Consider the following 15,494-nt stretch of genomic DNA (forward strand, 5'->3'; position numbering starts at 1 on the left):
AGTCTGAACCTCGGCCCCACTAGCGCCAGCTGCGTTGGATGGCGGAGAAGCTCTGTGTGTCTCTCACCCTCCCTACCTTCCATCTGCATCTGGTGGCCGCCATTAATATCCTGTCCCCAGCCACGGTCGGCCTCCCTTGGTTTCTCCGGCTCTGGGGACCTCCCTGCTCCCAGCTGTGCTGTGGCCCCACCCCGCATGCTCCCTGCCTCTGATAGCCTTGCGTTCAGCTACCATGTGAGTATGGGGACGGGACTGAGGGCCGCACTCAGATCCTCGGGAAGGCCCAGCTAGGGGCCCACTCTGCGTCCTCTTTCTCAGGCCTGATGCTGGCTCCCACCGCCCAGGAGCCCCAGCCGGGCTAGGCCCCCTTCTCTTAGCCCTGCTGCTGCTGCTGCTACCCATGGGTGAGAGATGATCTTTTTCTCTGAGAGCCTTTTGGAGGGGGAGGAGAAATCACCAGGCCTTCCTGGGGGATGGGGTGAGATGGGGGGAGGGTACCCCTAGGATCTCTACTCAGACCCTGCCCCCTCCTAGTCCCGGCTCCCAGAACAAGTGCCCAGAAGGTACCAGACATGATGCCTCTGCCTGGTTGCTCAGGTGGCAACTGCCACCCACCTACTGGCAATCTGGTTATTGGCCGTGGCCAGAGCCTTCGAACCTCATCCACCTGTGGCCTCCATGGCCCTGAACTCTACTGTGTTGTCGCTAAACTACAGGTAGGGAGAAGGATATGGCCTCTGGAGGTGGTATCTTTGGGTTTTCTTGGGCAAGTTCAGCTCCTGCGGGAGTTCAGGTAATTGCTGTGAAGTTTTGGAGGAGGGTGGGGGCCAACCATGTACTTTCTGCCAAGTAACTCCTCGGGTGCTTCTCCAGGACTCTCAGAATTGCTGCTTTTGTGACTCTCGGGACGGGAAAAGCCATGGCATTGAGAATGTGGTCTCCGGGAGTGACCCTGATGGCAAAAAGACCTGGTGGCAGGCAGAGAGTGGTGAGGGTCCTCGTGTGCCCCTGTGTGCAGGTCTGGGCTCGGGTCAAGGCCTGGCCACTGAGCAGCCCTTGTGGTTACAGGTGTTGAGAATGTCAGCATCCAATTGGACCTAGAAGGTGCCTTTTACTTTACCCACCTCATCATGACTTTCAAGGTGACCCAGTGCCCCTCCTTGAAGGCTTATTCTCTGCCTCCTAACCCTGACCCGATGGCCACCACTGATGGGGGCCCCTGGTGACCTAAGGACCCCCTCTTGTCCCCAGACATTCCGCCCAGCAGCTCTGCTCCTTGAGCGCTCAGTGGACCATGGGCACTCCTGGCATGTGTTCCGCTACTTCGCCCACAACTGCTCAGGCCTCTTTCCTGGGATCCCTCCTGGCCCTGGCCGCAGAGTCAGTGACCTCGTCTGTGACCAGCGTTACTCAGACATCGAGCCTGCCACCGAGGGAGAGGTCAGGCCCAGAGGAAGGAGGGTGGGGCCCTGGCATGAAGCCAGAGGCTCAGGCTTGCTTCTTCCCAGGTAATTTTCCAAGTTCTGGACCCAGCCTTTCTGGCGGAGAACACAACCAACACGGACATTCAGGGTAACTATCCCACGGTCAGTCCTGGAGTCCTTGTGTGTCAGGAAAACCAGAAACCTGCCTGTGGGAGGAGAGATCCTGCCTAAGTTTGTGCACTAGTGGGGCAGAGCGGCAGGCAAACCAGCTCAGCACCCCAGCGATTGTTTCCCAGCCCTGCCGCGTGCTGCTCGCTACTGGGGTCCCTGCTGTGGCTCCCTGTCCATGTCCCGATACTGCTTCCCATGCCCGCGCCCGGCGCACAGGGGCCAGCATGCTAGCAGTTTATGTTTCTGCCTCGTCACTGAGGTCCTTTGTGGGGAGGCCCTACTGTGGTCCCCATCACTCCTGGCCCTGCCAGACCAATCTTTATCCCCCACCTCTACTCATATCACACTGTACCCCATAAACTGTCTGTTTTGTGAGCCACTGTCCCTGTTCCCCATTACAGCCCCTTCATGGTCCACTGTCTGCCCTCCCACCCCGCCTTCAGTTCGAACAGTTCAGTTCAGTTCAGTCGTGTCCGACTCTTTGCGACCCCATGAACCGCAGCACGCCAGGCCTCCCTGTCCACCACCAGCTCCCGGAGTTCACTCAGACCCATGTCTGTCGAGTCCGTGATGCCATCCAGCCATCTCATCCTCGGTCGTCCCCTTCTCCTCCTGCCCCCAATCCCTCCCAGCATCAGAGTCTTTTCCAATGAGTCAACTCTTCACGTGAGGTGGCCAAAGTACTGGAGTTTCAGCTTGAGCATCATTCCTTCCAAAGAAATCCCAGGGCTGATCTCCTTCAGAATGGACTGGTCGGATCTCCTTGCAGTCCAAGGGACTCTCAAGAGTCTTCACCACCACCACCCTGCCTTAGTTTACTGCATTCCAGAAGCTGCCACCAGGTGGCGCCAGCGCGTCTCTGGGTGTGACCTCTTCCTTGTAAAATAAATCTTGTTAAAGGACAAGAGAAACATAACATAACCCAGCAGGGCAGCCCAGAACCAGGCCAGGAGAGGGCCAGAACAGGACGACAAACCCCAAAGTAGCTTTTTCTCTATGTTCTACGATCTCCACCCACCTTGACTTACTTAGATTATTACCACTACTAGGTGTGCATGTGCACACACACACCTTTCACCCTTCTAAGGCCTAGAGGTGTACTCCTCTGATCAGAAGAAAACGGACCTCTGACAAAGAGATACAGGAGGCGGCCTTGGCTTGGTAACTGAGTTAAGCTGTGTAGAGAAAGGGGGCTGTGGACCCGTGGAGCCCCAGTGTGGGCCTGGCATCTTCTGGGCAGTGCTCAGTGGAGCAGATAGACAGGGTAACTGTCTTGGAGCTCACATAACTAATGAGATGGGCAGTCAATAAGTACACATAGCTCACGTGGTTTGGCTGGGTGATGAGCTGATCTCTGAGTCTAGTGATGGGCTGGGGAGTGGGGTCCTTTACTGCACTGGGAAGCAGGTTTCCCGTATCTAGCGATACTGGAGAGGGGTGTCCAGGGAGCAGTGAGGTGTGCCTGTCTCAGCCCCGGGGTGATAGCAGGTCTGACACAGTGCAGAGGTGGGATAATCGCCACTGGGCTGTGGTCATCCTAAAATGGTATACTCAGGGGGTTAGGGTGGGAGAATCGCACAGTGCAGGTGCTGGAGGAGGTGGCTTCAGTGATGTAGAGAGGGGCGAAATCCCCCCCAATTCCTCCTGCATCTTGGGCATAGAGGGATCACAGCCCCTATGCACCTGAGGGCTCTCCATGTGTCTCCAGAACTCCTGCGTGTGACCAACCTCCGTGTGAACTTCTCCAAACTGCACACACTGGGTGACAGGCCCCTGGGGGGCCTCAAGGGCCACCCCTTCTACTACTACGCTCTCTATGAGCTAGTGATTGGAGGCAGCTGCCTGTGCCACGGCCATGCCTCTGAGTGCAGGCCCGCACCCGGGTCCCCACCCAGCGTGGAAGGCATGGTGAGTGCTCCCAGAGGGGCACCAGTGGCTGGTGGGAGGGTGAGCTGGGGAACCAGGGCCGACTCCTCTTGCCCTCATCCCTGTCAGGTGCATGGCCATTGTGTCTGCCGCCACCGCACCGCTGGTACCCACTGTGAACGCTGCCAGGGCCTGTACCAGGACCGCCCGTGGCAGGCAGCAGAGCCTGGGTACCCCCACGCCTGCCAGGGTAGGTGCCATGGCCTGCTCTGTCTGGCCACACCTGCCATGGGTCAGCCCACTCCATACCCACCTTCTTTGCCTGGCTCCAGAATGCGAGTGCCATGGGCACGCCCGCAGTTGTCACTTTGACATGGCCCTGTATCTTGCATCTGGCAACGTGAGTGGAGGTGTGTGCGATGCATGTCAACACAACACAGCCGGGCGACACTGTGAGCTCTGCCAGCCCTTCTTCCACCGGGACCCCCTGGAGGACCCCCGCTCCCTTCACTCCTGCAAACGTGAGCCCTCCAATCCCCGATCCCAGTTGTGACCCTGATCCTAAAACTTCACATGACCTCTGACCTGACTGTCCCCACGTCTGACCCCTGATCCAGCCTGTGACTGCGACCCTGTGGGTGCCCTGGAAGGGGGTTTGTGTGATGCCTACACAGACGCCACCCGGGGCCTCCTCTCTGGGCAGTGTCGCTGCAAAGTTCACGTCTGGGGCCAGCGCTGTGACTCCTGCCGGCCAGGTCACTATGGCCTGAGCCTCACCCAGTCAGAAGGCTGCCGGCGTGAGTGACCCTCAGTGTGACCCCCATCCCCAGGTCCTCCTTGCTGTGTCCCCAGTTACTGCCCTAATAGCCCCCCGGCCCCCGCAGCAGTCTCGTAGCACCCTGACAGCCGTGTGCCCTAGCCTGCAGGTGCGACGCCCAGGGCCGGGTCCCCAGCACTCATGCCTGTGATCCATCCAGCGGTGCCTGTCACTGCAAACGCTTTGTCTCTGGACGGGACTGCAGCCGCTGTGTGGTGAGGCTTGACCCCCACCCCTCCTTCTGATCTGACCTTGAATTGGGGTGCTGAGCTTCTAGAAGCTGACAAGTACCAGGCTGTAACAAGCGTGACTGCAGACTGAGCCTTGAAGGTGGGTCGGTGCCACGTCCTGACCTGGTCACCAGAGTCAGCGCTGCCTTGGCTAGCTGAGCCAGCACGGGGGAGCTTGGGAACAGAAGAAGGAAAAGCAGTCAGACGGAGTAGCAGAAGTATGGCGCGCTGAGTTTAAAGGTGTTTCACAGTAAAAGTGGTTGAAGGGGCACTCGGAGCATCCCCTTCTTGTCTCTCCCTGAACATTACAAGTCCTTTAACTTTTATTTTACTCCTGGTTGTGTCCTCGTCCTCTTGCCTCGTACCTCCCCTCTGTGGAGCCGTGCAGGAGTCCACCAGGGGCCCCTCTAGCCTTCCCAGATTGACACAGAAGAGCATTCAAGCCCTGAGCTCCCCCCCTCCGGCTTCTTCCTACAATTGGTCCCCGTATACTTCCAGCCCCAGGCTCCTGATGGTCCTTTCCTTGCCCACGTCTTCCTCTCCTTCCTCCACCCACCTTCCTCTCTTACAGCCTGAGTTCTGGGGTCTGAGCGGTGACTCCCTAGGCTGTCGGCCCTGTGACTGTGACTTTGGGGGTGCCTACAGCAACAGGTACAGGGCAGGGCCTGGGGGTCTGGGTCCAGTGGGAAGAGTTGGGAGTCGACTGGGTCCCATCCCCATCCCCACCCTGGCCCAGGTGTTCCGCAGGGCAGGGCCTCTGCCTCTGCCGCCCCCACCTGCACGGCCGCCGCTGCCAGGAACTCCAGTCTGGGTACTTCTGCGCCACCCTCGACCAGGCCACTGCCGAAGCAGAGCATGGCCACAGCCTCCAGCCTGCTGACCCACGGCTGCCTGTGAGTGTCCAGCAGGGGCAGGAGGAAATCAAGGCTCACACCTTGGGGCTAAGGGCAGGGAGAGCATGTCCAGAGAGAGCTAGTTGGAAGAAGAGGCCGGACAGGGTTAGGAAAGTGAGGCAGGTCCAGGTAGGGGTGGAATCAGCATGGTTGGAAGTTTGGTGACTTGAACAGAGTCCATATTTCCACAATAGGTTTTCCCTGGTTGCCCAGTGGTTAGAACTTTGAGGTCTCACTGCTGAGGGTTGTGGGTTCAATCCCTGCTCGGGGAAGTAAGATTCCACAAGTTGCAAGCTGTGGCCAAATAAAATAAAATAAAATCCCCAGCCAGGACAGTATGGGAGGACACTGACATTTGACTTGCCCCCAGGGAGCCCCTTGGCCTGCTCCCCCCTACTGTCCACCAGCCCCAGGGACCTCCTCCGGTTGGCTTGGGCCCCGACTTTGGAGACAGCGTGACCCTCGCTGTGCCCTCCAACGTGCCAGGCAAGCCCAGTACAGCCACCAGCTGCCCAGGGTAAGGACTCCGAGGGGCAGGGTTGGGTCATAGGTCACTAGGTCTTAGTAGGGAGGGGCCCAAGCCCTGGGGCTGTGGGTCACTGGGATCTTAGAGGAATGGGAACCTAAATCCTGAATGTTCTCGGTCCTGGAATGGTCTGGGCCTAGGAGTCTGTGTCTCACATCCAGACCCCAGGGAAGCCCCCGCCCCTGCATCGGGGAGCTGGCTTTGTACCGGGGAGGGGCTCAGACTTCGTACGTGTGGTGGACGGAGCTGGCCTTTCTCTGCTGGCACCCACGGTGCCTCGCGCCCTGGACTATGACATCGTCCTACGCTATGAGACCCAGGTCAGTGGCATGGTTGCCAGGCAGGTGGGTGGGTGGTACCAGGTGGTGGGTTGGGGCAGCTCCTTGACTGCTGGCTCCTGATCCTAGGTACCTGAAGTGTGGCAGGCATTAGTCCGGGTCCGTGCCCAGTCGCAGCCCCGCAGTACCCGCTGTGCCCATCCGCTGCCCTCAGAGCAGCTGTTCCAGGCGACCTTGACCCATGTGCACAGGTAGGCTGAACCCTGTGACCCCTAAACCAAGACCCTATTATGTAGCCAACATATTTGAAGCAATACCCAAACGAAGTGGGAAACGTCCAACATGTTACATGTTTAGTTGATAAATCGTGTCCAACTCATTTGCGACCCCATAGACTGTAGCCCGCCAGGTTCCTCTGTCCATGGAATTTTCCAGGCAAGAATACTGGAGTGGTTTGCTATGCCCTCCTCCAGAAGATCTTCCCAGCCCAGGGGTCAAACCTGCGTCGCCTGCCAATGCAGGTTCTTTACCACTGAGCCACCATGTTCTATGACGTGTTAACCACTGAAGCTAACACGTCATAGAACATTCAAAACAGGGGCCTAATGTAAAACAGGGCAGGGTTTAGTTCCATCTTGATCTTTCTTCATTGCTCGTATGATGAAACACCGGACCCCGTGTCTGCACAGTGGAAACGGAGCGTTCCTGGACTGCATGGTCATGACCTCCCTTACTCCTCTCCCCGGTCCCTGCAGAGCCGTGGTTCTTTCCAGACCGTTCTGCTTTGAACCTGGAACACGCTACTCTGTGACCCTGCGGCTGTGGCGGACCAAGGAGGGACGGAGACCCGAGGGAGGCACAATCCTCCTGGATTCAGTGAGATCCTAGGGGCTCCCCACCGCATCTGGGGGAGACACAAATTATAGCAGGACAGTGTGGGTGCAGCAGGCCCAGGGACAGGGAGTCATGGAGGCCTAGAGTTGCACCAAGAGGACTGAGGTAGGTGGAGAGAGGGAGGGAGGAGGATCCAGGCGGGGGGAACGCCTGTGCCAAGGGTCGAAGGTGAGCCAGGCAGGCACCAGGCCGCACAACACCTTGTGGGCCAGAGGAGGGGCTTGTCCTGGGGAAGTGGGAGCCCTGTAAGGGATTGGAGCAGGGAAGACGTTGTTAGAGGGTGGCTGCTGCAGTGATTCGGAGCAAGGGTGCCATTGCCTAGATTGGTTTGGGGCCACTGATGTGTGTGTGAGTTTCAGTCATATTCAACTCTGCGACCCCATGGAATTCTCCAGGCAAGAATACTGGAGTGGGTAGCCGTTCCCTACTCCAGGGGCTCTTCCTGACCCAGGGATCGAACCCCAGTCTCCTGCATTGTAGGCAGATTCTTTGCTATCTCAGCCACCAGGGAATCCCTGGGGCCATTGGAGAGGAAAGAGAAATAGACTCAACAGAGAAACAGGAAAGCGGCAGGAAGGGGCTGTAAAGGCCAACGTGTATACAAACGGAAGTTCCAGCGCAGGTGTGAGTGAGTGGCATGGGGCTTACTGCCCCCTGCCCTCCACTCTCTATCCTCCTACTAGGTCGTGCTCCTGCCGCGGGTTGGAGAGTTGCCTGGACTGAGGTCCGTGGACCCTGGGGCCCCGGGCCGCTTACAGGAACTCCATGAGGCGGGCTGCCTGGAGGCAGTGAGGGTGAGCCCACCCCGAAGCATGCCTGAGGCCTGCGCCCGCCTCTTCTGCAGCATCTCAGCCCTGCTCCATGGAGGTGGCCTCGGTGAGCGTGTGGCCATGGCTCCAGGGGGACTGGAGGATGGGGCTTGCAGTGGGCCCCGCAGGGTTCATCTGATCTTGCCATTTCTCCTGGCAGCGTGTGAGTGCCACCTACAGGGTTCACTGAGCACCGAGTGTACCCCACTGGGGGGGCAGTGCCCCTGCCGCCCTAACATCACGGGTCGTACCTGTGACCGCTGCCTGCCTGGGACATTTGGCCTTGGGCCCACCGGGTGCCGTGGTGAGCCTTCAGGGCCCATGGGTGTGGGGTCTGGGACCAGCATGTCATTTCTCTATGTGGCTTGATCGCCTTGTCACTTCCCAGACTGCCGCTGCCACCCTGAGGGGGCTGCCAGTGCCATCTGTAACCCTACAAGCGGGCAATGCACGTGTCGGGCAGGCTGCGCTGGTCGCCGCTGTGACCGCTGCCTCTCTGGCCGGTGGGGCTTCCCACGCTGCCAGCCCTGTGCCTGCAATGGACATGCCGAGTCGTGCCACCCACTCACAGGCGTCTGCCAGGACTGCCGCGGAGCCACCACGGGCCGGCACTGTGAGAGGTGAGGCTGCACTGGAAGGGTTGGGGAGGGGTCAGGATGAGGGGCTAGGCCCCGCTCCATGTGCCACTGCCCCCAGGTGCTTGGACGGCTACTATGGAGACCCCACCCTGGGCTCAGGCCAGCGGTGCCAGCCCTGCCCCTGTCCTGGGCACCCTGGCTCAGGCCTCTATCATGGGACCTCCTGCCATATGGACAGCACCAGTGGACATGTCCTGTGCCTCTGTGCCCCCGGCTATGCAGGTGAGGCACGGTTGGCAGTGACCAACCCACAGCCCCGCTCACTTGTTCACAGTCCTGTTAGATCCACAGAGCAAATCTCTGCCAGTGCCACCTGTGTGTTTGAGCTACAGGCTGGGCTCCTCTCTTCAAGGAGTTCCCATTCTTTTCTGGCTGTGCTTGGTCTTTGTCGTGATGTACAGGCTCAGTAGGTGCAGTGAAGGCTTTTCTAGTTGTGGCGTGTGAGCTTAATTGCCTTGGGACATATAGAATCTTAGTTCCCAGATCAGGGATTGAACCCACGTCCCCTGCATTGGAAGGTGAATCCTATACCATTGGACCACCTGGGAAGTCCCGGGAGTTCCCATTCTTAATGAATTAGAGGCGTGAAACTTGTAGGCCAAGAAGATGGGCCACAAGATTGGCATCTACCCCAGGTCACACTGTGGGTCACAGCCCAGGTTGTGGCAGAGAGAGAGTCATGGGTTAGGGGACAGTGTGAACGTCTGGAAGAATTATCCCGGGAGTTAGACTGTGTCAAGGGCCTGGCCTGGCCCACGAAGGCCACGGGAGCCCAAGGTAAGGCCAAGGTAGATGGGCCACAGGTGAGGGTGGGGGCAAGGCTGGGCCAGGAGGAAGGGAATAGGTGCCTTTGCTTGTGTATATCTGGGGGGCCAGGAGGCTGACGGACCCCACCTCAGCCAGTGGAGCCCCGAGCCACCCCTTTGTCGTTCCCATCCCCTACAGATGTCTGTCCTATCCTCTGCCCTCCTGGCTGGATGGCAGACTTTTTGGCTGGTTAAATGGGACTCAGAGGCCCTGAAGGTATAGGAAGATGCCTAAAATACCCACCTCTCACTTCGATCCACTCCAGGCCCCCTCTGTGACCGCTGCTCCCCCGGCTACTTCGGGCACCCCTGGCCTAGATATGACCCCAGAAGGAGTCCCTGCCGGCCCTGCCAGTGCAACAACAATATCGATCCCCGTGACCCAGCTGCCTGCGACCCCCACAGTGGACATTGCCAGCGCTGTCTGCACCACAGCCACGGTGCTGGGTGTGCCCACTGCCGGCCTGGCTTCCACGGCAGTGCCCTGCGCCCAGGGGGCTGCCGGCGTGAGTGTGTGGGTGGGGTGGGTGAGGGCGTCCCGAGGTGGGGGAGGGGTGGATTCGCATTCCTCAGCCCCTGTCAAGCCCTTCCTGTCCCCAGGCTGCAGCTGTGACCCCCGGGGCACCAGCCCTGTGAGGTGCCCACCTGAGGCTGAAGCCTGCTTCTGTGACCCGGTCAGCGGGCAGTGCCCTTGCCGCCCCCACACACTGGGGCGGGACTGTAGCCGCTGTGCCCCCCTCTTCTGGAACCTTGGGGGGCCCCGGGGCTGTGAGCCCTGCAGCTGCCACGCCCGACACACTTTGCAGCCGGGGTGTCACCCAGTGAGTCAGCCCGTGTTGCGCGTAGCACGTAGCCATGGCTGGGTGTGAGTGCATGTCTGTGCCTGTGAAACGGTGTGACTTAGGGCCGGTGCGAGTGTTAATGTGACCACCAGCAGAGGTGTGCAGGGCTGTGAACAGCTGTGTATCTGTGCTCTCATGTGACGTGAGCTGTGAGCAAACCTGAGACCACACGGGTCCAACCCCATTCATTTGGTGCCTGAAGGAGACGAGGTCTGAAGTGTGCTCTTGGGTCCCTGGTGCGGACAGGGTGGGAGTCAGGGAGTCAGAGGGCATGGAGACAGCGGGGCGCTCGACTCAGGACACACAGGGGCCTGTCAGAAGATGAGAACCCAGACGGCCTGCTGGGGGACGGTGGGAAAGTGGGGGCCGGCCTGGGGCACAGACCAGAGGCAGAAGGAGAGGAGGAGCCTGCCGCCAAGCACAAGCGTGGGTACTGGCAGGCTGGAACAGGGCTGAGGGGCGGCACCAGTGTGCTGCTCTGGGCCCTCTTGCCCTTCTCCCTCCCTTGTTGTTTCACTGCCTGGCCACGCTCTTTTCCCTCAGGTCACAGGTCAGTGCCCCTGCCGGGCAGGATTTGGGGGCCGCACGTGCTCCCGGTGTCGGGATGGGTACTGGGGTGACCCGGAGCGGGAGTGCAGAGGTGAGCGGGGCGCGCTGGTTCACATGCCCTACCACCGCCAGGGGTGAGGCCGTCTTGGCAGGGCCCTTGGGGTGGGGTGGCGGGAGCAGGGCAACCCTGGGCTTGACCTGAGGGAATGCACAACGTGTTCATGGCTGTTTCCTCCAAAACTTAAAGTAATAGTCATGAAAACAGTTACAGGGGAAGAGTGTAGGCAAGGCCATGTCAGGTGGGTCTGTGGAGCAGACATGCTGGGTGGTTCTCTCTTGACCCCACGTGCCAGTCTTGACTCGAGCTGACCCCAGCCTGGGCTGCAGAGCCCCTGGAGCCCCAGGCTGTCTTCCTGCCCAAAGGCGGCCACTCGGGATGGCCCCTCTGGCCTTGGTAGATGCCAATACCCCTGGCTGTCCGAGCAGTGGCTTAGGAGAGACCACCACGCTCACGCAGGGCGATTTTCCTCTTCCAGGCTTGGTAGGAGTGGGGCTGGGGTGAGCGCCACCTGCTCCCTGCCCTGACCCTGTCTCTCGGCACAGCCTGTGCCTGTGACCCCCAGGGCTCCATCTCGCCCAGCTGTGACCCACACACAGGCACCTGCCGCTGCCGAGAGGGCATCTCAGGGCCGAGGTGCCAGGTGTGTGCCCGTGGCTCCATAGGCGGCTTCCCACACTGCACGTCCTGCCCTCCCTGCTTCGCCTCCTGGGACCAACACCTGGCTCCCCTCCAGCTGCATCTGGACACCGTGGCCCATGAGGTGGCCGCCCTGCGCCAGGGCATGCCTGGCTGGGGTGCTGGGCACCGGGGAGGACAGCTGCAGGCCCTGGAGGGTAAACTCCAGCAGGCCCAAACACTCCTGGAATCGCCTTCCCCCAACGGAGGGCCCCTGCGACAACTTACAGAGTGGATCACCGGACTCAGGCAAGGGGTCTGGGGTCATTAGGGAGGAGGGCTCCAGCTGGCCTCCCAGGGTCAGGGACTCAGACGGTCTCTGCCTGGCTATCTGAGTCCTGGGTTCGGGAGTGAGGTGAATCCTCTGGAGTGAGGAGACAGGAGGAAAAGGGCATCTCTGGCCAGGCTGATAGTCCATCTTCCCGCAGGACAGAAAGAACCACATTGGCCCAGACACTGTGGGTCACAGCCGAGGTTGTGGCAGAGAGAGAGTCATGGGTTAGGGGACAGTGTGAACGTCTGGAAGAATTATCCCGGGAGTTAGACTGTGTCAAGGGCCTGGCCTGGCCCACGAAGGCCACGGGAGCCCAAGGTAAGGCCAAGGTAGATGGGCCACAGGTGAGGGTGGGGGCAAGGCTGGGCCAGGAGGAAGGGAATAGGTGCCTTTGCTTATGTATCTGGGGGGCCCAGGAGGCTGACGGACCCCACCTCAGCCAGTGGAGCCCCGAGCCACCCCTTTGTCGTTCCCATCCCCTACAGATGCCAAGGCCCAGGTCTCCTCAGCTGCCCTGCTTTCTCAAGAGGCCCTGCGTACAGTCCAGGTCATGACCACACTTGGAGGACCAGACAGCCTCCTGGGACAGGCCCAGGAAGCCCGGCAGTGGACAGAGCAGCTACTGTGGGCAACGGGCCGGCCCAGAGGGCCAGCTGTGTTGCGGCTGAAATTGAAGGGGCTGGTCGACAGGGTCCAGAGGTTGAGCCCTCGGCTTCTGGGACTGGTAGACAAAGCTGGAGTGGTGGGTGGAAATATGGGTCACTGGGGGATGTTTTGCCAAGGAGAGGACTCTCCTGGGACTAAACTGAATGTAGGGCCGTTCAAGATCCAGGACACAAATTCCTCACTGGGACCCCGATCTTGTTGGCAGGGATGCAGGGGTCGGGGACCTGGGCTGGCCCGTGTTCCTGTGCCCTCGGGTGTTCCCTCTTACCCTGGGACCCTGCTTATCTCCCAGTGGGCTCTCATTGCCTCCCGTAACTCCTCCCGTAGCCTGGACATAGCAGTCATCACCTTGGAGCAGTGCCAGCATCTGGTACAGAGCCGTGGGGTCTGTGGAGGGGGGCCTGGGGGAGTCACAGGGTATGAAGGCTTGGCCATGGGCTCACAAGAGACACATTCCACATATGGCCCACCCCTACCAGCTACGGCAGACCCAGGCCACGGCAAGCTCCACAGGAACCCAGGCCTGGGAGGCGTGGCGGCGTGCAAGAGGGCCCTGGGGCGTGGCCACCGTGTCTCGTGTGCGGGCAACTGTGCAGGCCATCCAGCATTTCCTCTTGGGTACATGTCTGCTTGTTATATGTCTGTTCACTGCTGAGGGCAGGGGCAGGTGGGTCTCCAGGGCCCTGCTAGGGTACTCCTAGAATGAGGGACACTTGTCAGGGCTGACCAGGGGGTCCAGGGGGGAGCATTAGTGTGCTAGCGAACGTTGAACAGGCTAGACCTAGGGGTCAGGAGGACTTGATTTGTAACGTTTGTCAATTTCCACGGTATGAGTAATTCCCATCATGACTGATATCCGCCTACCTATTATTTAACAACTGGAGGAGGAAATGGCAACCCACTCCAGTATTCTTGTCTGGGGAATCCCATGGACAGAGGAGCCTGGTGGGCTACAGTCCATAGGGATCACAAAGAGTTGGACATGACTGAGTGACTGAACACACACACACACACATTATTTAACAAGTGCTTAATATAATTCCTGAAAGTGTAACAAGTTGCTCTTGGAAGCCTCTAGCATGAGCTTCCCAGATGGCTCAGTGGTAAAGAATTCACCTGCCAGTACAGGAGACATGGGTTCAGTCCCTGGGTCGGGAAGATCCCCTGGAGGAGGAAATGGCAACCCATTCCAGTATCCTTGCCTGGATAATCCCATGGACAGAGGAGCCTGGTGGGCTCCAGTCCATGGGGTCACAAAGAATTGGACATGACTGAGCATGCACACAGCCTCTAGTCATATCAGAGGCAGTGAGAGGTTAGGGTCAAGGCTCGTTAAGTCAAGGATCAGAGTTCACATCCAGGATCCCTACCTCCATCCCCACAGCTGAAGGTGCAGATGCTGTGAGCGTAGAGCTGGTGGCATGGCGTGGGCTGGTGGTGCCCGTTCCCCAAGATGGGGCAGCGGGCCTTGCCTTCCGGCTGGATCAGATCCAGGGTGCCCTCCCTGCACCAGATGCCGTGGGTCAGGAGCTCCCCAAAGCTGAAGGTGTCCTCCATCAGGCACAGCAGACCAGGTGAAGGGCCAGGAGGCTGGTTGTAGAGGTCAGAGGGTGGGGAGGAAGGGAATGCCGGACTGATTGCCTACATCCTTCAGGGCGGGTACAGCCAGGGCTCTGCACCAAGCGTTGGATTTGGAGGGAGTGCTGGCTGAGGCGGGAACTCATGCAAGGGCTGCAGAGCAAGGGCTGCAGGTGGTGAAACAGAGACTTCGGGGTCTGGAGGCCAGTGTACAGGAGGTGATCCGCGCTCTGCCCCCCATTCCCTTCAGCTCCCTCACACCTCTTGTTCAGAGGCTGCTATCTCTATTCTTCCCCTGAGATCCTTGACCTATTCTGATAACACAAGGCTAAATACCCTGCCCTGCTGTGACCTCTTTGTGATCCTGATCTCCGCCCCAGGTGGCCAGCCACCTGGCCCAGGTTGTACTGGCAGGGGATGTGACACCAGTGCTGGGACATCTGTCCGGTGGACCTGCAGCTCTCAGGACCTGTTTGGCCCTGACTCGGTGGCAGGCCCGGGAGGCAGAAGAGCAAGCCACGCATGCCCTGGGCGTGGCCGGGAGCCTGGGCCAGGTAAGATGGGAAGAGTGGGCTTGAGGGTCTCAGGGACCCCTGTGCAGTAGCATGAATCGGAGTTCAGGTGGGACTGGGCTACACTGGGCTGAGGCAGGGCCTCAGTTCTAAAGCCCCCCTTCCCCCCGGGAACTTCAGGGGCCAGTGTGTTTGGGATTGTAGGGTCCAGGGGGGTGGGCTTTCAGAGCCAGCCCTGCCCTAGGAGCTGCAGGTGGCCCAGCTGGGTGTGATGGAGTTGCAGGAGGGGTCGGAGAGCCTTGTGGCCACGGTGCAGGATGCAGGAGAGCGGGCACACCGGGCGCGAGCTGAGGCCCGAGAGCTGCTAACGCTGGTACAGAACAGCTGGAGAAGACTGGAGGGTATGTGGCTGGGCCATGGTGGGTGGGTATGGGGTGTGGTCAGGGTCAGAGTTAGAGGGATGGTGCAGGAGGGTCAGGGCTGGATCCAGGTTGGCTCCATATTCATATGGGGATCAGGCTGGGGTCAAAGTCCAGAACAGAGGGGTCAAATGTTGATTAGTGTTAGAGCTTATTTAGGGCTGGGATCAGAGTCAGGGTCTTGATGGAGATGAGGACCAGGGTCAGAGATTAGGGCCAGAGGTCAGAGCCTGGCTCAGATGACCTTAATCCCCAGGGTTGGAACGCCGCCTGGCTCAGAACGAGGAGGCACTGGGCAAGAAAGTGGCCACCCTGTGGGCCCTCGAGCAGCGGGCAGCAGAGCTACTGGGCCACCTGCGGCTGTGGGCCAGGGCATATGCCACCTGCTGACTTCGGTCTGACTCCGAGTGACCCCACAGTGACCCAGGAATCCCCTGACCTCGAGAGCCCAGAGACACCAGAGTGCCTGCTGACCTGGAGTGATCCATGTGACAGCATGTTGTTTAGTGGTCCTCTGACCTTGACAAATAGGAAGGGTCACGTACAACTCCCTGAGGCCATCTAGT

General features: G+C 59.7%; 1 protein-coding gene across 1 annotated transcript; it reads left to right on the forward strand.

Annotated features, from left to right (window-relative positions):
- Positions 1-572: 572 nt before the first annotated feature.
- Positions 573-15,318, forward strand: LOC138087794 (laminin subunit beta-2-like). The gene is made up of 31 exons (XM_068983123.1): positions 573-716; positions 874-988; positions 1,069-1,142; positions 1,252-1,440; positions 1,509-1,572; positions 3,304-3,503; positions 3,591-3,711; positions 3,794-3,982; positions 4,079-4,258; positions 4,381-4,493; positions 5,080-5,159; positions 5,245-5,401; positions 5,809-5,918; positions 6,142-6,247; positions 6,335-6,456; positions 6,961-7,081; positions 7,783-7,975; positions 8,069-8,212; positions 8,297-8,528; positions 8,605-8,768; positions 9,671-9,858; positions 10,738-10,834; positions 11,347-11,728; positions 11,908-12,071; positions 12,239-12,477; positions 12,712-12,789; positions 12,899-13,037; positions 13,804-13,937; positions 14,378-14,551; positions 14,754-14,910; positions 15,185-15,318. Exons 1-31 carry the CDS (start codon positions 573-575, stop codon positions 15,316-15,318), a joined length of 4,704 nt encoding a protein of 1,567 aa, XP_068839224.1.
- Positions 15,319-15,494: the final 176 nt, after the last annotated feature.

The sequence above is a fragment of the Capricornis sumatraensis genome, chromosome 10 (genome assembly GCF_032405125.1).
Source record: "Capricornis sumatraensis isolate serow.1 chromosome 10, serow.2, whole genome shotgun sequence".
Lineage (NCBI taxonomy): Eukaryota > Metazoa > Chordata > Mammalia > Artiodactyla > Bovidae > Capricornis > Capricornis sumatraensis.

Coding starts and splice junctions, on each gene's coding strand:
- LOC138087794 (XM_068983123.1), top strand. CDS start 573: ATGATGCCTCTGCCTGGTTGCTCAGGTGGCAACTGCCACCCACCTACT. Junction 717..873: donor GTGTTGTCGCTAAACTACAG/GTAGGGAGAAGG, acceptor GTGCTTCTCCAG/GACTCTCAGAATTGCTGCTT. Junction 3,504..3,590: donor CACCCAGCGTGGAAGGCATG/GTGAGTGCTCCC, acceptor CATCCCTGTCAG/GTGCATGGCCATTGTGTCTG.